General features: G+C 35.2%; 2 protein-coding genes across 34 annotated transcripts in view; both read right to left on the reverse strand.

Moving 5' to 3' along the window:
• Nucleotides 1-21,393, reverse strand: part of LOC108713304 (protocadherin gamma-A4) — a 203,329-nt gene that overhangs the window by 32,353 nt on the left and 149,583 nt on the right. For 2 of the 33 annotated variants that reach the window (XM_041588804.1, XM_018256238.2), the window contains exon 1: nucleotides 17,157-19,933. The exons of 29 other annotated variants lie outside the window; for them this stretch is intronic. In XM_041588804.1, coding sequence (XP_041444738.1) covers nucleotides 17,157-19,565 — 2,409 coding nt within the window. In that variant the 5' untranslated portion in view covers nucleotides 19,566-19,933. Of the gene's footprint in view, nucleotides 1-6,597; nucleotides 9,149-11,006; nucleotides 13,421-17,156; nucleotides 19,934-21,393 lie in introns of those variants that run through there. 2 more of the 33 variants (XM_018256237.2, XM_041588785.1) reach the window with 2 other exon arrangements.
• On the reverse strand, nucleotides 2,056-4,942 carry LOC121402220 (protocadherin gamma-B7-like). Its single transcript, XM_041588817.1, has one exon. It carries the CDS (start codon nucleotides 3,261-3,263, stop codon nucleotides 2,169-2,171), a length of 1,095 nt encoding a protein of 364 aa, XP_041444751.1. The 5' UTR covers nucleotides 3,264-4,942; the 3' UTR covers nucleotides 2,056-2,168.

Consider the following 21,393-nt stretch of genomic DNA (forward strand, 5'->3'; position numbering starts at 1 on the left):
GCGCTGGGTTTCGTGCAATAATCCGAAGTTTTCGGGGTTTTCAGGTGGAAATTCTGAAAGATTCATAAAATTCATATTTTTTTTATTTTATCCTGCAAACAAAATATCAGGAAAGTGTTTTAATAAATAAACCAAAAAAACCTGTGCAGATTTGGTCAGAGTTTTTTTCAGAAAATATTAAGATAAATTCAGACTTTGATAAATAACCCCCTAAATCTTAAACAAACTAGATGGTATTTGGAATTAAAGTATTGGGTAAGAAATGCAACATTTTAATGATCATAAAAATCCTGTGCATATTATGATTTTATAAAAGTAAGATATATTATAGTATGATATAAAACCTAAAAATGTTGCAGGTGGTTCATTGTTTAAGTATAAAATCTGTAAATTTGTAGTGAGGAAGATATAAAATTATGCAGGGCTTCATACACAATAGAAAACTCTCACCTGGTCATTAATATCAAATGATGAATCATTTAGAGACTTATGTCCAATTCCAGAATCATCTATGTCTATAAGGTTTTCAGTTGGGACATTCTGAACAGGTCTTAAAAAAGCAAATTCCTTTTCAGTTGAGTCAAGTGCCACGCACACATCATACCAGTATGGAAGAGTCAATGTTGCATTATGAAAGTTTGTTGGAAACGTGGGTCCTGCTTCAGAATATAATGCAGTGAGTAGAGACCCAAAAGTTTAAAAAATCTGAGAATGGGCTGATTTTCGGCATTTTGATATGATTGCCAGCATCACAGTCAAAGTGAATAGAAATGAAATCAGTTAATTGCAAGAGAAGACACTCTTAATACTAATTTTTTGCTTCAGTCGGTAGAGAGGTCTGATTCAATCAGTGCAATAGTAAATAACGAAAAAAGAAAAGAAAAAACCCCTCTTCTGACTAGTACTTCATTGGTTCACTTCTAATTTTTAAAATTCAAAATTCATCCACTTACTAGATATTTTAAATTGATTCTATGACTGTAGGATCTTAAAAATATAAATAGTGAGTAATTCAATTAGTGACAATTAATACTAATTAATTTCAAGTGCTTCTTCCGTGCTAATTAATTTGCTTATTACAGAAGGCAGGCCAAATCAATTAAATTCTGCCTTTCCCAAGTCACAGACTGTCTCTCTGCTGTCTCCTCCTGGATGTCACAGCGCCACCTGAAACTGAACCTTTCTAAAACAGAACTCATTATATTTCCTCCAAGATCTTCCCCTGTCCCTCAGATATCACTCACCGTAAACAACACCACCTTTCATTCCACCACACAGGCACGCTGCCTAGGAGTCATCTTAGACTCTCATCTGTCTTTTTCACCACACATTCAAACACTTGCAAAATCTTGCCGTATTCAACTGCGCAACATTGCTCGAATACGACCCTATCTCAGCTCAGAATCAACTAAAACACTGATTCAGTCTCTCATCATCTCCCGCCTTGATTACTGCAACTTACTCCTCACAGGTATTCCAACAAGTCACCTTTCACAACTCCAATCTATTCTAAACGCGGCCGCTAGACTCATTCATCTAGCTCGCCGCTCAACATCAGCTGCTCCCATATGTATGTCCCTTCACTGGCTCCCAATCTCTTCTAGAATCAAATTCAAATTACTTACACTCACATTCAAGGCCCTTAATAATGAAACCCCTCCCTATATTTCATCTCTAATCTCCAAATACTCTCCTTCACGAAACCTACGCTCTGCCTCTGATCTTCGCCTCGCTTCTCCTCTCATCACTTCTGCCCATTCTCGTCTACAAGACTTCTCTCGGCCTTCTGCTTTTCTCTGGAACTCTCTGCTACAAGCTGTCAGACTTTCTCCTTCTTTCCAAACTTTCAAGCGCTCCTTAAAGACCCATCTGTTTAAAGAGGCTTATTCGATGTACCTTAATTAATTATTGTATCAAAAATGACAAAATGTTTATATAATCCTAATGTCTCAATTGTACCCTAACCTTTTAGTTTGTAAACTCTAATCTCTAGGTCCTTCTAACCCTATTGTATTCTGTAATCCTTGTTTGTTATCCACCATTTATTCCCTGTTTGCTATAACTGCAGTAAAGCACTGCGTATCTTGACAGCGCTATATAAATAAATGATGATGATGATGATTAAATAACTCCTTTACAATTGATCCACTGCTCAAAGTGCATAAGTGTTATAAAATTATTAAATTAATTAGACTTGGCCGCTGTGCATAAAGCACCCCCATCGTGGAATTAATTGAAATATATGAAGATACAGGAAAACTATCTGTATTTGTATTAACAACTAAATAAGTTATTTTTGCATTATTGTCTAGATCTGGATCAGAGGCTTGCACTTGGAATACAGAAGAACCTGATCGATTGTTTTTTTTGAATATATACAATACAATGGCTTGGTCAAAAACTGGTGGATTGTCATTTACATCTAATAACACAAGTTCAATTGTTTTGGTGGTGGACAGTGGAGGGGATCCTGTATCTGAAGCCTTAATAGTAATATTATATTCATGCATTTCTTCTCTGTCCAAGGAACTTGTATTGAGAAGTTTGAAATAGTTGCTAGATGAGGAAATTATTTCAAAAGGCAAAGGATCTATAAGTTGACAGTAGACATAACTGTTTTCACCAGAGTCTTTATCTTGAATATGAATCAGTGCAATTAATGTGCCAGGTACCGAATCCTCAGGAATGGAGTTAGACACTGATGTCAGAATGATCTCTGGAGCGTTGTCATTTGAATCTACAATCTGAATAACCACTTTAGCATTGGAAAACAGGCCACCCCCATCCTGTGCTTCCACAATCAATTCATAGGCCTTTGTTATCTCAAAATCTAGTGTCCCTTTTGTCCTTATTTCACCTGTTTGAGAATCAATAGTGAATTTTTGCTGAGCAGCTTTTGTGATGCGGCTGAAGTAATATGTGATATGACCATTTACACCTTCATCTGCATCAGTGTCATTTATGTGAATAACAAGTGTGTTCACTGGTGCACTTTCAGGCAAGCGTACTTGGTACAGCTCTTTGGAAAATAATGGGGCATTGTTATTGATATCACTTATAACTATTTTAATCACTGATATACCTGTTCTAGCAAGGATACCACCATCTAAAGCCGTTAAAACAATTTGAAGAGCAGATTGTTTTTCTCTGTCTAAAGGTTTTTCTAAGACTAGTTCTGGGATCTTTCTTCCATCACTGCTGGTTTTCACATTTAATGCAAAATATTCATTTTTACTGATATTGTAAGCTTGCAGAGAATTCATTTCAATATCAGGATCCACCGCATCCAGGATGGGTCAGTTCTGTAATTTCCAAATTAATCTTATCTTTCAAAAATGTTGGAGAATTATCATTTATATCTTGAATTTCAATTTCTACATGAAAAATATTCAAATAGTAATTTCACAAACGGACTCTCTGCCTATTCTCTCTGATACATACAGGTTCCCATTCTTTAAATTCACATTAAAGAAATGCTCTGCAGTAACAGAGGAAATGTGGAAATTTCTCTTTGCTAGATCCTGAATACTTAAACCCAGATCCTTTGCAGTATTGCCTACCAAGAAGCCTTCCTTTGCCTCTTCAAAATTGAATAGTGAAGCTGAGCAGTGATCGCTTTGCACAAACAAGAGAACAGAAGAAAATATCCTACTTGCCATTTCAGTGGCCAATGGTCCTTTTTTAATTGATATTCTGAAAAATCATTGTCACCAGGTAGACTGAATATCTTTTAATCCACAGAAGGAAATCAAATAAAATTATGAAGCAGATCCATTCAGGTTCCCAGCTTGTGATCATGAGAATCCAATATGAAAATGAATATGTTTTACAGTGTCTGTACTGCCTAGCTGTTGAGAACTTGAATCTCCATGACTAGGGTTTACACCTTATTACTGTGTCTCACCTAAGAACTGAAAGTCTCCTAAAATGTTAATATTTCTATTTCTCATGTGAAATTCTAACTTAAATTAGTATTATAAACATGCATAATGCACATCTTTAATGTAACTCTCATTTTAACATTTTAATTTTTATGAATTGCTCAAAGGTTTAAACATTGCAACCAGATTTCCTTGAAAGCATTTTAGGCAAAATATATTTAAGAAACAGTTAAGAGTACTACAGTTTTTCATTTACAGACTGCACCCATGATATTCGGTTCAGTAGTTTACATATTTATTTGTAAGACTGACACACTAGTTTTGAATCACTAGCGATTTTTGATTTTTATTCAAGCAGTTTGTGGGTTGTGTTGAAATTTTGCACCTCACCAAATTCTACAATCCAACCCTTCAAGTCTAGTTTGCTGATCCTTGTTGATATATAGTAGTGGTTAAATGAATGAAAAAGCTAGATCTTTGCAGGTCTAGCTAAACTAAGTAAATACAATAAAGACAGATTTAAGGGAGCACTCATATTTCAGTCTCACCTATGTAATTATTATATTATATTGTATGATTATTTATTTATTAATAATTGCCAACAGCACTAAATGAAAGGATAACGTTATTACCCAGTATGTATTAGGTATTTCTGTAGTGCTAGGAATTACTTTTTTTATAGGTGGAAATATAAGCAGAGATAGCATATCAGCCCTTTCAACACTTATAAAATCACTTATTACAGAATGATCTTACTTAACAACTTTTTCATGTCTTTCCAGAATGCATAAGCCATCTGGTTGTAAGATGTCATTGACCGCTTCAACAAAAACCTCTGTAGAGATCCTCCTGTAAAAAGCCTCAGCTATTCATCTTTCAGTCTGACTTCAAGCAACCACTTGGACCATAGTAACTACAAAACCATTGAAATAAAAAAACAGAGAACTACAGGGCAAGAAACATTTCTACATAAACTTCCACCACTATTATATTGAACTAAAGTCACAAAACATTAGGCTTAGTTTTCAACTGTAATTTTAAAAATATGTATATATACAATATATATGTATTAAGTTATGTTTTAAGTGAAAAGTGAAATAGTATTGTGAAATATTATTGTGCAGCACAGATGCAGTCAAAATACTGTAAGTTCTGTAGATGTCAAGATAATGTTGTCCTGACCTAAGCCAGAAAGTTTTCACTTGAGTGGAGAGTTTTGAGAAAGGTAGAGTATGGTGATGGGCGAATTTATTCGGCAGGCGCGAATTCGCAACGAAGTTGCGCGATTCGCCACCAGCGAATAAATTTGCAAAACGCCCGCAAAAATTCGCCACCTTCAAAAAAAATGTTTTCGCCAAAAACGGGCGCCAGTGTCAAAAAAACTGTGCCGGCGTCAAAAACGGGCGCCGGCGTCAAAAACGGGCGCCGGCGTCAATAACAAGACGCTGGCGCTGTTTCGCAAATTTTTTGCCGTTTCGCGAATTTACCGAATTTTTCGGCTACACAAAACGGCGCAAATTCGCCCATCACTAGTAGAGTAGAGAAATACCACCAAAACACACATATTATGGGGAAAAGCATGGTATTCTGCCCTAAAGTGCCACTGTGGGGTCCAATTTCATTATTATAGAAGCCCCATCGACTCATGTTGCAAAAAATCATTAAAATGACAAAGACATATGATGTTCTGTGTAGGTAGAACAACACTGCACTTTGTTGTGGCTGATTTTTTGCTGGCAAATTTTCTCCGTGAATCCACTCCCATCTCTCTCTTTCTCTCTCTCTCTCTCTCTCTCTCTCTCTCTCTCTCTCTCTCTCTCTCTCTCTCTCTCTCTATGAGAATATTTTACATGTGCACACACAAGTATCTATTAGAAGAAGTTACATTTGTACATATTTTTGAAAGGACACTTACAAATACACACTCCTAAAATGTTAATAGCTTAGACAGTTTTAGGAAGTCGCTCTTAGCTAACCCTTAAATTAACTATTTGTTACAATTTTCTTAATGAAGCCATACAAATTGCAAAAATTATAAGTCATTTTGTACTTCATAATATCATTTATGTAATGTAAAATGTCATTTTTTTACCATTATTCCTGATTTCTTATAGTAGGTAAAATTATCTAAACTTAAATCATATTCCTCACTCCTAATATATGTTTGAGGAAGTACAGCATACTGACCAATATCTTCATGTTTCCTAGATAAAAACTGATATTTTTTTGACCATTATTTGTACTTATAAGAAGTCCAGACCTAATAAGATGGTTGGACTGATATGTCAATACATAGATAAAGCTTTTCTTTCTTTCTCTCTATCTATTTCTCTCTCTATCAATACATCAATAAAAGCAGAAAAATAAAGAAGTAAAGAAAGAAATTCAAAAGCAGAGATTGAAAAACAGTATTGAACCAGCATGTGGTTCTTCAACAATGTTGGCTTGAATTTTGAATTCTTAAATATGCTAAAGCATAGCTTATTAATACGATTCCTTATACATATTCAGTACAGCAATTATGATTTAAACACAAAGCAGGCCTATTGTTCGCAGCTTAATGACTAACACCCTGCATAACTCATGTTTAAAAGTCATCCTTCTGATGACCTTCATAGATATAACATAAGGACATTTAATACTATATGGAGTTTAGTTATGCTTTCTCTTATTATTTGTTGTACAAGCAATTTAATTACAAAATACAAGCCCTCACCTGGTTGCTCATATCAGATGAAAAGGAAGCATCCACGGAATTGTTTCCAACACCTGAATCATCTGTGTCTATGAGGTTTTCAGTTGGAACACTCTGAAATGGTTTCAGAAAAGCAAATTCTTTTTCTGTTGAGTCCAGAGCTACACATACGTCATAAGAGTAAGGCAGAGTCAAAGTTGCATTATTAAAGTTAACGGGAAGCCTGGGTCCTGCTTTAGAATATAATCCAGATCCGAATGATTTTGCATGGGCTGATTTTCTACATTTAGATATGATTACCAGCATTACAGTCAGAATAAACAAAAAAGATATCAAAACCAAAGATACTACTAAGTAAATATCTAAACTAGAATGAGAATCTGATTTTTGCACTTGATTATTTATTTTGGGAATGTCTTGCTGGAAATTTTCAGCAACAATAAGGTTTAAACTGATAGTAGAGGATCGTGGGGGTCTTCCATTATCCTTGACCAGGACAACAACTTTGTGCTTTACGGCCTCTTTATCTTGAAAGACATGCAGAGTTCTAATTTCACCAGTGTGTCGGCCAATCGAAAAGTAGGATGGTTCTGAACCTTGCAGAAACTGGTATGATAGCCAGGCATTATGTCCAGAATCAGCATCTACTGCAATCACCTTAGTAACTATATCCCCTATATTTGAAGATTGAGGAACTATTTCAAAGATAGCAGAATTATCTACTCCTGTTGAAGGGTATAAAATATTCGGAGAATTATCATTCAGATCTGTAATGCATACTGTAACAGTTGTAGTGCTATTTAAAGGTGGTGATCCATTGTCTTTAGCTGCTATTTGAATGTTGAATTCCCTCAACTGTTCATAATCAAATGGCCTTTGCGCATAAAGGACTCCCGTCATGGAATTAATGGAAATATATGAAGATACAGGAAAATTATCTGTATTTGTATTAACAATTGAATAAGTAATTTTTGCATTATCATCTAGATCTGGATCTGAGGCTTGCACTTGAAATACTGAAGAACCTGATGGATTATTTTCTGGAATATAAACAACATAATTGGTTTGGTCAAAAACGGGTGGATTGTCATTCACATCGGTTATAAGAAGCCTTATTGTTTTGCTAGTAGATAGTGGAGGGGACCCACTGTCTGTTGCCTTGATAGTGATTTTGTACTCTTGCATTTCTTCTCTGTCCAAGGTACTTGTAGTGAGCAGTCTGAAATATTTGTTCGATGAGGTAGTTATTTTAAAAGGTAGAGGATCTGTAATCTGACAGTGGATGTTCCCATAGTCTCCAGAGTCTATATCTCGTATGTTAATTAGTGCAATTACTGTGCCAGTTGAAGAATCCTCAGGAATGGAATTCATTATTGATTTCAGAATGATTTCAGGTGCATTGTCATTTGCATCTATAATTCTGATAACTACTTTAGCATGGGAAAAGAGGCCTCCACCATCTTGGGCTTCTACAATCATTTCATAAGCCTTTGTCATCTCAAAGTCTAACTCATCTTGTGTCTTTATTTCACCAGTTTGAGAATCAATACTAAATATTTGCTGTGCGGCTTTTGAGATGTGGCTAAAAGAATACACAATGTGGCTATTTTCACCTTCATCTTCATCAGTAGCCTTCATGCAAATCACAAGGGTGTTCACTGGTGCATTTTCCATCAGACTCACTTCGTACACCTCTTTAGAAAACACCGGTGGATTATCATTGATATCAGTAACAATGATTTTGATTATTGCTCTTCCTGTTTTTACAGGGTTACCTCCATCGAAAGCTGTTAAAATGATTTCAAACGTGGATTGCTTTTCTCGATCTAAAGGCTTTTCCAAGACTAATTCTGGATATTTTCTGCCATCTGTACTAGTTTTTTCACTAAGTATAAAATATTTATTATCACTGATTTTGTACATTTGCAGTGAGTTAATTCCAATGTCAGGATCTACAGCATTACCCAAAACAAAGCGGGTTCCGGTGTGGGTTAATTCTGTTAATTCAAAATTCACTGTATTTTTGGAAAAGTTTGGTGAATTATCATTTATATCCTTAATCTCAATTTCCACATTAAAAATATTTAAAGGATTTTCAACCACTACTTCAAGGCTCAGTGAACAAACTGGTGTCATCTCACAAAGTGACTCTCTGTCTATTCTATCTGATACATACATGTTTCCATTATCTAAATTCACATTAAACAAATTCTCTGCAGTAATAGAGGAAATGCGCAATTTTCTCTTTGCTAGATCCTGGATGTTTAAACCCAAATCCTTAGCAATATTTCCAACCAAGTAGCCTTTATTTTCTTCTTCAGAAATTGAATAGTGAAGCTGAGAGGTAATTGTATTGCACAAACTAGAGAATAAAATGAAATACACTACTTGCCATTTCATTGTCCATTTTGTATTTCCTTCCTTAATTTTCTGAAAAATCATTGCTATCAGTTAGATGTCTTCTAGATTGAGTAAAATCCTTTAAATCCACCAGAAGAGCACACAAAGGATGAAATAAATCCACAAAAGTTTTGCAGCTTGTGATCATGAGGATCCAGCATGAGAATGTTTTTTCCACAATCTGCGCTGTCTCGCTGTTGGGAAATTAAATGAATCTCCTTGGCTGGATTTTCCACCTTATTGGTCAACAGCGACACACTGTGTCTCAACTGAGAACTGCAAATCTATGATTTTACTTTTAATCAACTCAATAACCTATGTGAAAATGTATACAGTATTTACATTTTATATTCTAATGATGAAAATACAAGTTTTATAGGGTCAATTTAAAATCAGTTACAGTGAAAAATTGATACTTTTTTCTTCATTTCAGAATTATGTTTATGCATTCATATTTTTGACATTGACATGAAATAATGCTTAAAAGAGCTAAATATTTATATCACCCAAATGTCAAAGCATTAATGCCAATGCATTGATTGAATTTGGCACCAACAAGTTTTGACCACAAGTACATAACATAATAATGCACTAGATTTTTTTTATACATAACGAAATGGCTTGTTCTATTTGTTCTATTCATGGCTGTAGTTCTCAATACATGAGGTTGAATTTTACTAATTTTGGATTTTAGAATAACTACAAAGCAATATACAATACAGCACCAGTCTCGGAAGGTGGGTGTCACCCACACGGCCCCCATCCCATCTGCATGGACCCCACCATAATATCATCATAGCAAAATATCCTCCCCGTTCATACATAGATATTTACTTGGAGTGCATGGTATTATTGTGGAACCCAACCATTTTTAATTATTAGAAATGGAGCCTGTATAAGTTGTGCATTTAGCTTTGCATGATGTTACATGAAATGCTCAGTTTCCTGTTACAAAATGGTTATGTGATATATAATACACAATTAAAGCCTACTTCTTGCTTCAATTTGGTGATAAACATTAAGGGGACAGAACACATTTAAAAAATAGATTATTATTACTATGAATGCAGCTCAGTCTTTCAGTGAAATAAATAATTTGAAAAATGAGCAGTACCAGTTCTGCATAATAACTGTGAAAGTACACAGTGTGCTATATTATTATATCATATATAAGATCCATTATCCATGAGATCCATTAGCCAGAAACCCACTATCTAGAATTACGGAATGGCCATCTCCCATAGACTCCATTTTAATCAAATAATTAATTTTTTTGTTAAATTATTTCCTAATAAGAAAACAATATCTTGTACTGGATCATGACTAAAATAGATCTTTATATAATAAATCTTTATTGGAGGTAAAACAATACTATAGGGTTTAATTAATGATTTAATTATTTTTTAATAAGTTTAAGGGATGGAAATCCAAATTACAGAAAGATTCCTAATCTGGAAAACCCAGATCCTGAGCATTCTGGATAACAGATCCCATACCTGTTTATACCAGGCATCCTCTTGTCTAATAAATAAGGCTTTCTATGATTAATATATGAATGCCCTTGCTGCAGGCTAGCTATGTTAGATAGGCCATACTGAGTTATTTAGCCATGAAGCTTGGGCCTAAATGAGCAAATACAGTACAACAACCCAAAACATTTGGTGTAAAATGAAAAGCCTACTTATAAAGACACAGCATTAGTACTACAGTATATTCAACATTACCAATGAATATTCCAATATAAAGGCTCAGGGTATGCTGTTGATAAATGTGCAGAATTCATACACATCAATACATACTGTACCTATATGCTAATGGTCAAAACATAAGACTCAAACACTATTTTTACAGTAAATTCGAGACCCTGTAACACATTGAAGTACAAAGAACTGTTTTTATCATTTGTCCTTGAAGCATATGATATTTTTTCAGTGACTTCTAATCATAAATAAGCTTTCCAATGAGTCAGTCATTCTTCACTCAATTCCCTTACTCACATATATTTATTTCAGAACTTGGAAATGACTCACCTGCCCAATTCCAGCAGCAGGTACAGCTTCGTTCCCAGTTTCATTTCCAATTCCTGAATCATCAGCATCAATAAGACTTTCAACTGGGACATTGTGAGGAGGTTTTAGGAAAGCAAAGTCCCTTTCACTTGGATCCAAAGTTACACAAACATCATAAGAGTATGGAAATGGCAAAGTACCAGTATTAAATTTTGGAATAAATGTGTTATCCATTTGGGGGTAGGTGCTCATTGAGCTAAATGGTGTTAGTGACTTTGATTCTCTGCATTTAGATATGATGGCAAACATCACAGTCAACATGAAGAGGAAAGAAATCATGGCAATTGCAATAACCAGATAGATTTGCATGTTGGACTGAGAATCTATTTTCCTTGGCTGGTTACTAATTTCAGGAAGAACCTGTTGAAAATTATCAGAAACAACAAGAGTCAGTGTAACAGTGGCTGAGAGAGAGGGGGTCCCATTGTCTTTTACTATGACCACAACTTTGTGCCTCAAAACATCTCTTTCTTGGAAAACTCTGGATGTTCTAATCTCTCCTGTATATTGATCAATGGTAAAATGTGTTGTTTCCAAGTCTTGCACAAAATGATAAGAGAGCCAAGAATTGTGACCTGAGTCAGCATCTACTGCCACCACTTTAGTCACTAAAGAGCCTTGTTCAGAGGAGAAAGGAACCATCTCATATGCTGCAGGACCACCAACATCTGGTGATGGATAGAGAATTGTTGGTGAATTATCATTTTGATCAACAACACAAATTCTCACAATGGTGCTGCTGTTCAGAGATGGAGAACCGTTATCTTTTGCGATGATTTGGATTTCGAATTCTCTGTCCTGCTCATAATCAAATGGCCGCTGTGCATAAATAACTCCCGTTACAGGGTTAATGGAAATATAGGAGGTTGAAGAAAGCTCCTCTGTATGGCTGGTGATAATAGAATAGAGAACTTTTCCATTTTCTTCAGTGTCCTTATCTATTGCTTGGATACTGTATATTGAGGCCCCTGGTTGGTTATTTTCTGGTACATAGGCAATATATATGAATTTCTCAAATACAGGTGGATTGTCATTTATATCTAAAACATCCAATCTGATGGTTTTCTGTGAAGAAAGGGGAGGAGAACCTTTGTCTGTAGCTTGAACAGTAATATTATAATGTGAGCTTCTTTCCCTGTCCAAATTGCTTGTAGTAACAATTTTGTAAAAGTTTCCAGAGGATGACAATAATTTAAAAGGTACCACACCAATGATTTCACAGTCAACCTCTCCATTTTCTCCAGAGTCTAGATCATGCACCTCAATTAATGCTACCATAGTGCCAGTTGGAGAATCTTCAGAGATTGGGGTAGTTATCGAGGTGACTAATATTTCTGGGGCATTGTCATTTTCATCTATAATTTCTATCAAGACTTTAGTATGGGAAGCTAGGCTACCACCATCCTGAGCTTGTACAGAAATGTCATAATATTTTGATTCCTCAAAATCAACATTTCCCTTTGTTGTAATTTCTCCAGTTTTGGGATTTATAGCAAATATACGCAGCACACTTTTTGCAGAAGTGCCAAAAGAGTATGTGACTTGTGCATTGATCCCTTCATCTTTATCACTTGCATTAACATGAAGGACTGAAGAATGTATTGGGATGTTTTCATGTATATTCACTTTGTATATTTCTTGAGTGAATACAGGAAAGTTGTCATTGAAATCAGTAACAGTAATCTTGATTAGAGTTGTACCTGTTTGCACAGGATTTCCACCATCAGCAGCTGTTAATATCAGCTCATGGTTGCTTTGTGTTTCTCTATCTAAATTTGCCTCCAAAATAAGCTCTGGAAATGTTCTCCCATCAGAACTGGTTTTTAGCCCTAACACAAAATGCTTATTGTCAGTGAGTTTATAGGTCAAATATGAATTTATTCCCACATCCAGATCTTCTGCATTTTGCAAAACAAATCTTGCTCCGGGTGAGGTGTGCTCACTAATTTCTAATTCTACTGTTTCATAAACAAATTTTGGTGGATTATCATTTATATCCTTAATATCAATTCTAACAGGGAAAATACTTAGAGGATTCTCAATCACAGCATCAAATGTTAGAAAACATTCTTCTTTTCCCTCACACAAAGCCTCTCTGTCTATCCTTTCTGCAACATTTAAATTCCCATTTCCAAGATTTACACTGAAATATTTTTCTGAAAAGCGTGAAACAATCCTGAGTTTTCTAACTGCAGTTTCCTTAACATTCAGTCCAAGATCATTTGCTAAATTTCCTATCAACGAAGCTTTCTGCATTTCTTCCAAAATGGAATAATGAAGTTGACCAGAGACTGGGTGACAAAGGCAGGAGAGAAAAAATAAAAGCATTACTTGCCATCTGAATCCTTTGCGTGACTGTGTTTTCAGCATTTTCATCTCACCTATTCTTTATATGAGAAATATCCTCAGTGAAGCTTCTCGCTGTTTTTGTAATCCAAATAGAAATACACAAAAGAGGTAAAATCCACTTCCTATAAATCCATGAACATGTGTATCTCCTGTTTGAGAATCTAAAATGACTGTCCTAGCATATCTGCACAATGTCTTCTGTATGGTAGTACCAAAAGAGCTTCTGGGTTAGTAATATTAGTGAACAGCGGCGCTCTGAGGCACAAATGTGGAACTGCAGAGGGATATATATATATATATATATATATATATATATATATATATATATATATATATATATATATTTATATAGTAGAAATACCTAAACTACATGGTAATCCTGTCTGATATGAAATCAGTACTGCAATGTGTATTTTATTATAAGAGTAACAATAGCATTTGTTTTATTAGCAAATTCTTTGATTTAACACATTCTTTGCTATTTTTTAAACAAAAATGATTTTGTTAAGAACCCTTTAAAAATCCTAGCAATATTTACCAAGTACTAATGCATGGTAGCATTAGCGCCTAGGAAAAAGCAGTAGGCAATAGTGCCAAATATGCAAATGATCAATAAGCAGATGATTATTGCCCATAAAAGATTGACATAAGTAGAAAAATGAGTCTCCTGTTACTGTTGTAAAAGTGGGTACTGAGATGCTCTATTGCCACAAATGATGATGACAATATGTAGAATGCCACGTGCAGGTCACAATAAACAGCTATATCAGTTGTGCACTTGGCACTGAAGTAAAACAACGCCATCTCTACAAAGCAAATATTATATACTGTATGATACCCTTTCACATCATGAACAATTATACCTTTACATTTATTAGTTTGTAAACAGAACAAGGTTTGAATGTAAAACATAGAAAGAAGGATCACTGGCATAGACTGTAATGCAGACTCAGTAACTCTCAAATTTTTAACAGATAGGGGAATTAATAGCAACCAATAACCAGGGAGACTTTACTCATTTGCTAGTTGAAATGCTACATCTGAAAGGTTACTAGACTTGGAATAAACTTTGCATTTGTTGTTACATTACCCCCAACATAGGGGCAAATGTACTAACCTCCAAACATACGGCGGGAAGTTAAAGTTCAATAGACGTATATGTTACAGCTAATACATTACACTACACAAGCCCGGGATACCTTAATAAAATAAAATAAAGTTGTTATATTGACCTACACATGAGCCCTGTGTATAGTTTATGTGCAAGAGGTAACGTTCAGTAAAATCAGCATCTTAATGAATTTGCGTAGTTACATCCATTCGCCAAAGCACAACTTCGCCAGGCGTTAGGGAGCGAAGTCCCGCTAGAGTCTATCTCCTTCGCTAGCGAAGTTACGCGACCATTAGTAAATCGGCGAAGTACCAAAATGACGTCACACTGGCGAATTTTCGCCCGCGTTAGTCACTTTGCCCTTTAGTAAATTTGCCCCCTAGTGCCTTCGAAAACAATGCTTCATTCTAGACATAGACAGTATAAAAAACACAATTTTCCTTCTAAGTATCAGGGACAACAATTTCTGCACTTCATATAGGAGGATCACAATTGCCATTCCAACATGTAAACCTTATAGACTTCAGTTAGATTGTCAGTTATTAAAGGAAGCAGCAGGAATAAATTACACTTCTCAAGTTATTTAGAACCACAGAGAACATCTTGCACTGCAAGGAAGTTGGGACCCAACGTAGGTCTCACCCTAAATCATATAGATCTCACTTTTGTTAATCACACACATACATATATATCTGTACAGTATATCTAAATATATAAGTGTTTGAAGTCTTAGCAATCATATACAGTCCAGAAGGTAGATAAATTCAAAAGGTAGAGTAAAACGTGTTTCAGTTTACCAGGAATGATAAAAACAAGTAGAAAGTTCCATACAGACAATTGTTTCTAATTTTCTTTGTAGCCGTCTCTATAATATGATGATATAAGAAAAAGTAATAATTATGAAATTGCTTTCTATACTACTACATCCTTTTCATTTGCAATTATCTCTGTCTCAAACACATTCTCCCAACCTAGTGTAAAACTCTACTTCACATTTAAAGGAAATACAAGAATTAATATGTCCTTCTGTGATTAGTTATAGACACTAAAGAATATTTGTGGAATACTGCACATTTTCTGTATATCCTGACCATACACTGACCATTAACAATTTACAAAGTTTTGGATTGTTAGTTGACAAATACCTTTTGCAAGTTTCAAATTAGTTTAGTTACTTACCATTCTGCGCATGGAATCCAAACTTGTAGATGGATAAATACTATTTATAACTATAATTGAAAAATATTCCACCAATCTCCCAAACCCAATCCCCTTAATTTATCAATAAATCTCCTTGAAAAAAATCCATGCTGGAAAAAGTCACAACAAAATGTGTGAATCAATTCAATCATGCAATATTTTTAATTGTCTCGCCAAAAACGTGACTTTATCCAACTGTCATCTCGACAACTCTAATTTAACGGATTATCGAATGAAAACCAGTGTCAAACAGCCAGAAAGTATTGAGAATCCTGAAGGTATAAACCATGTTTTAACTGTTAAAGGCACCAAATGCCATTGACTTCTACATGATTTCAACAGGTTTAACCTGGAGTATTTTTGGATTCAGATTTTTAGCAGCTATAGAGCATAATAAATGCTCTCCTCTCAAAATCCCCTCTATAAATATACGTTTTCTCGTTTAAAAACTCAACCAGAAAAATTTGACCAAGAACAATACAAAGGAATTCGCCAAAGAGAATTCCACCTGATCAGTGGAAAACTAGCTCCAGGTTTCCATAACTGGAGCTGGAAGCTTTAATTTTCGAACACTAAAACAACCTAAATGGTAGTATGTCCTCCCCCCACAATTAAAATATCATGAATTTAAATTAACACAATCATCTCTTATTAAAGATAACAAAAAGTTGATGTAAGTAATGCTGGCAACAATTATTCTAAATAATAAATAGTAAATTATTTTACATCTAAAATTAACTTTTTGCTCTGTGGCATTCTAACTGGTGAATTCTTTTGCATCTGTAATACAAATTCGGTCAGCTATGTTTTATTTAAATTTTATTAAGGTTTTACAATCCATTCCCAGCTCTGGATAAATAAATGTCTTTTCAGGTCTGTTTTGATGTGAATTTGCCTGTAAGCTTTAGATTTGATTCAGAATTGAGCCAAAGCTTCTATGGAGGATTCACAATTCAGTCAATAATTATGGATATGACTGATCCAAAAAATACTGCCCAGCTGTTAACAAATAAAGAGATGTAAGATCAATTTATGTTGTTTTAGACAGAATTCAATCCATAAGAAATATGCATTCAGTCCTAGTTACATTATGACATATGTCATCTACTAACCCTTCCCACGTCACTTTATGGTACAGTTGGATAAAATGTTTCACACATCTACAAAACACGTAAAAAAATCAAGTTTAACTGAGTAGTTGATTGGGTGAAACAAGTACTAAATAAGCTCTATTTTTGTTTCTTTGCTTTTAAGAAAATATAAAGCCCTAGGAAAGTTATTAAGACCACAATTATTTAATATTGCAGCTCAAGAAGATTTTTGTAAAATTAAACAAATCCTATAAAACTAAAAACACACTAATGTTTTTCATAAACTGTCATAGAGAAGCAGCAAATTCAAGCCATTTGGGAAAATGTACAAAAAAGTCATAAACTGAAACAGTGACTCACCTCCACAATGTCCACACCATTTACAGCTCCTTGTGCACTCTCATTTCCAATACCTGAATCATTAGCATCAATTAAACAGCCCACTGGAACATTGTTAGGAGGTTTAAGAAAAGCAAAGTCTCTTTCACTTGGATCTAGTGTTACACAGACATCATAGGAGTATTGTAGAGGCAAAGTACCAGTATTAAACTGAGGAATAAATCTGTGATCAATTTGGGGGTATGTGGTCATTGAACTGATTGATGTTGGGGATTTTGATTCTCTGTATTTAGATATGACAGCAGACATTACAGTCAACATGAATAGAAAAGAGATCAATGCTATGGCGACTACTAAGTAAATTTGCATATTAGACTGAGAGTCTGATTTCATAGGCTGGTTACTAATTTCAGGAAGCACATGCTGAAAATTATCAGCAACTACAAGAGTCAGTGTAACAGTGGCTGAGAGAGAGGGTGTCCCATTGTCCTTTACTATCACCACAACTTTGTGCCTCAAAATGTCTCTTTCCTGAAAAACTCGAGATGTTCTGATTTCGCCTTTATATTGATCAATGGTAAAATGTGGTATGTCTGACTCCTGCAAAAAATGATAAGAGAGCCAAGCATTGTGACCTGAGTCACCATCCACTGCCACCACTTTAGTCACTAAAGAACCTTGTTCAGAGGAGAAAGGAACCATCTCATATGCTGCAGAACCTCCAACATCTGGTGATGGATACAGAACTGTCGGTGAATTATCATTTTGATCAACAACACATATTCTAACTGCTGCACTGCTATTCAGAGGGGGAGATCCATTGTCTTTTGCCATAATCTGAATTTCAAATTCTCTGTCCTGTTCATAATCAAATGATCGCTGTGCATAAATAACACCAGTTACTGGGTTAATGGAAATATAAGAGGTCGTCGTTAGCTCTTCTGTATTGCTGGTGATAATAGAATAGAATAGTTTTCCATTTTCTTCAGTGTCTTTATCCATTGCTTGGATACTGTATATTGAAGCTCCTGGTTGATTGTTTTCTGGTACAAAGGCAACATATGTGGATTTTTCAAACACAGGTGGATTGTCATTTATATCCAAAACATCCAACATGATGGTTTTCCTAAAAGAAAGTGGAGGAGAACCTTTGTCTGTAGCTTGAATTGTAATATTGTATTGTGGCCTTCTTTCTCTATCCAAGGTGCTTTTTGTAACAATTTTGTAGAAATTTCCAGATGTTGACAATAGTTTAAAAGGTACCACACCAATGATTTCACAGTCAACCTTCCCATTTTCTCCAGAGTCTAGATCATGGGCTTCAATTAATGCCACCACAGTGCCAGAAGGAGAATTCTCAGAGACTGGTGTATTTATTGAGGTAACAGATATCTCTGGTGAATTGTCATTTTCATCTGTTATTTCTACTAAGACTTTGGCATGGGTGACAAGGCCACCACTGTCTTCAGCTTGTACAGATATATCGTAATATTTTACTTCCTCAAAATCCACATTTCCCTTTGTTTTTATTTCTCCATTATTTGAATTAATAGTGAACATACGAAGCACATTAGCTGCAGTTGTACTAAAAGAATATGTGATTTGCGCATTGATACCTTCATCTTTATCACTTGCATTAACTTTAAGAATAGAAGAATTTATTGGGATGTTTTCATGTATATTTACTTTGTATACTTCCTGTGTGAATACAGGTAAATTGTCATTGAAATCAGTTACAGTGATCTTAATTAGAGTTGTACCTGTTTGCACAGGATTTCCACCATCAGATGCTGTTAATATCAGTTCATGATTACTTTGTGTTTCTCGATCTAAACTTGTCTCCAAAATCAGTTCAGGAAATGTTCTCCCATTCATTTTCTTTTTCTCCCCTAATACAAAATGCTTATTGGCACTGAGTTTATAGGTAACAATAGAATTTATTCCCACGTCCAGATCTTCTGCATTTTGTAAAAGAAATCTTGCTCCTGGTGATGTGTATTCACTAATTTCTAATTCAGTTTTCTCACGCACAAATCTTGGTGGATTATCATTTATGTCCTTAATGTCAACCCTAACATGGAAAATATTTAGAGGATTCTCAATCACAGCATCAAATGTAAGAAAACATTCTTCTGTTGCCTCACACAGAGCCTCTCTGTCTATCCTGTCTGCAACATTCAAATGCCCATTTCCAAGATTTATTCTAAAATATTTTTCTGAAACGCGTGAAACAATTCTGAGTTTTCGAGCTGCAATTTCCTTAACATTTAATTCAAGATCATTTGCTAAATTTCCTATCAATGAGCCTTTTTGCATTTCTTCAAAAACAGAATATTGCAGCTGAGCTGAAACTGAATGACAATGGTAGGTAAAGAGGAAAGAAAAGATTACTTGCCATCTGAATCCTTTGCATTTCTGTTTTTGCTGCATCTTAAGCTCTGCCTTTCTTTATATGAGAAATATGCCCAGTAAAGCTTCTTGCTTTATTTGTAATCCAGTTGGAAAAAAACACTGTAAAATCCACTACCTTATGAGACCAAGAGCAGATATATCCTCTGTATGAGAAGCCAATATGATTGTGATCCCTCCTTGCAAATCTGAACTATGTCTGCTTTCTGGCAGTACCAATGGATCTCCAAGATTTCTTAATATTAGTGAACAGCGGCGCTCTGAGGCACAAATGTGGAATTGCAGATAATATACACATTAGAAATACCTGAAATATAGGGCTAATATATCAAACATCGAATCCAGAAGTATTCATAGCAGATTTTTTTTTGTAACAAAACTGTTCAGACATTCAGGAATGTTTTTGAAGAAGTCACACAAATGACAAATATTTTCTTACCAAGTGATAAACTTCTTTGCTGCGCTAGAAAACATATTGGACAATGGTAAACAGGCCCCTAGATTATTTATCATAATTATGTTAACTACAAGGTACTGCAAATAACTTTTATGAAGCAGATTCATGTATTGGTTTATTAGAAAATGTTCGAGTGCTTTATATGGGTTGTTAGAGCTGAGCAGCAGTGCTGAGCACTAACACTCGACCGTCTCATTAAATCTAAACCTTAACATCAGCATAATGCAAACATTGCCAGAATAAAAGTTGATCGGATCCATATTATATAAATCCTTACCATTGAAAATTAATCTGCAACGAAGCTTTTTTTAAACATCTTATTGTGGAAATAACCTTTTTTTATTAATAAACTCTTTAAGATGCTACATTGTATTCCAACATTTAAGAAAAAAATAGGGATTATGTTGATAAATGCTTTATATAGATGGTACACTATAAGGCACAGGACAAAGGAAAGTTTTGGCTTTCATGAGTAAAGAATTGTAAATGCAATAAGTTGTGCATTTGTTATCACTGCTGCCCTGAAGAATCAGGGTATTGGGCTTAACTATGAACAAGGAAGTAGCTAGTATTTTCTTCTTATATCATGGTAGCTTGCATTCAAGTACAGTAATTTGGTTTCCTCACACATTTTAAAAACCTACAGGTTAAACTGCAGGTTTAATGGCTCCTAATGAAAGTGGCGATAATGTGTGTCAAAGCCATTTCTGCTGTTTTATTTAGGCCTGGGGTGTCCTTGTCCTACCAGGGCTGCCATCTTAGGGCCTTCCTCACCCAGCATAGTAACCGCATAGTAATTTATTTCAAAAACTGTCCCTGAATATTATTCTCAAAAAACACAAAGTAGTGCTACACACACACTCTCACCGCTCTTTGCAGCGTCGGGTGCCGTCTGTGACCCTGTCTGCCCAGGTCTGGTTCACGTACAAGAAAATACTTCAGCAGCACTCCGATTATGGTGAAAAAATTGGAACTTTATTCGTGCCTCAAGCTAAGCGACGTTTCGAGCCCTTCCAGCCCTTTATCAAGCCCTTTATTATTCTCATTTATGCAGAGTAGTCCAGAGGAGCTGCCATCTTAAGGCAGCCATCTGTGGGCCCTCTCCATCTTAGGGCCTTCCTCACCCCAGCAGCAAGATGCTCTGCATGGCAAAACCAATGTTATGCACCCAGTGTCCCGCCAGCCAAAGTCCAACCCTGGCCAGGCAAAACACCATTGTCTGCTGTGGCAAATTATCACAGGCCATAATGGCATAACCATACACATGTCACATCCAGGTAATAAGTAGCTACATGAGAGATGCACCTGACACTAATTCATGGCTGTTGTATTTGTAGCATACATACAAAATATGCTGTTTCTAACACATTGCAAATGGATAATTATATTCTG

Source organism: Xenopus laevis, chromosome 3S (assembly GCF_017654675.1).
Source record: "Xenopus laevis strain J_2021 chromosome 3S, Xenopus_laevis_v10.1, whole genome shotgun sequence".
In the NCBI taxonomy this organism is placed as follows: Eukaryota; Metazoa; Chordata; class Amphibia; order Anura; family Pipidae; genus Xenopus; species Xenopus laevis.

Excerpts from the sequence above, each read along its gene's own strand:
- LOC121402220 (XM_041588817.1), bottom strand. The coding sequence starts at position 3,263 with ATGAATTCTCTGCAAGCTTACAATATCAGTAAAAATGAATATTTTGCA.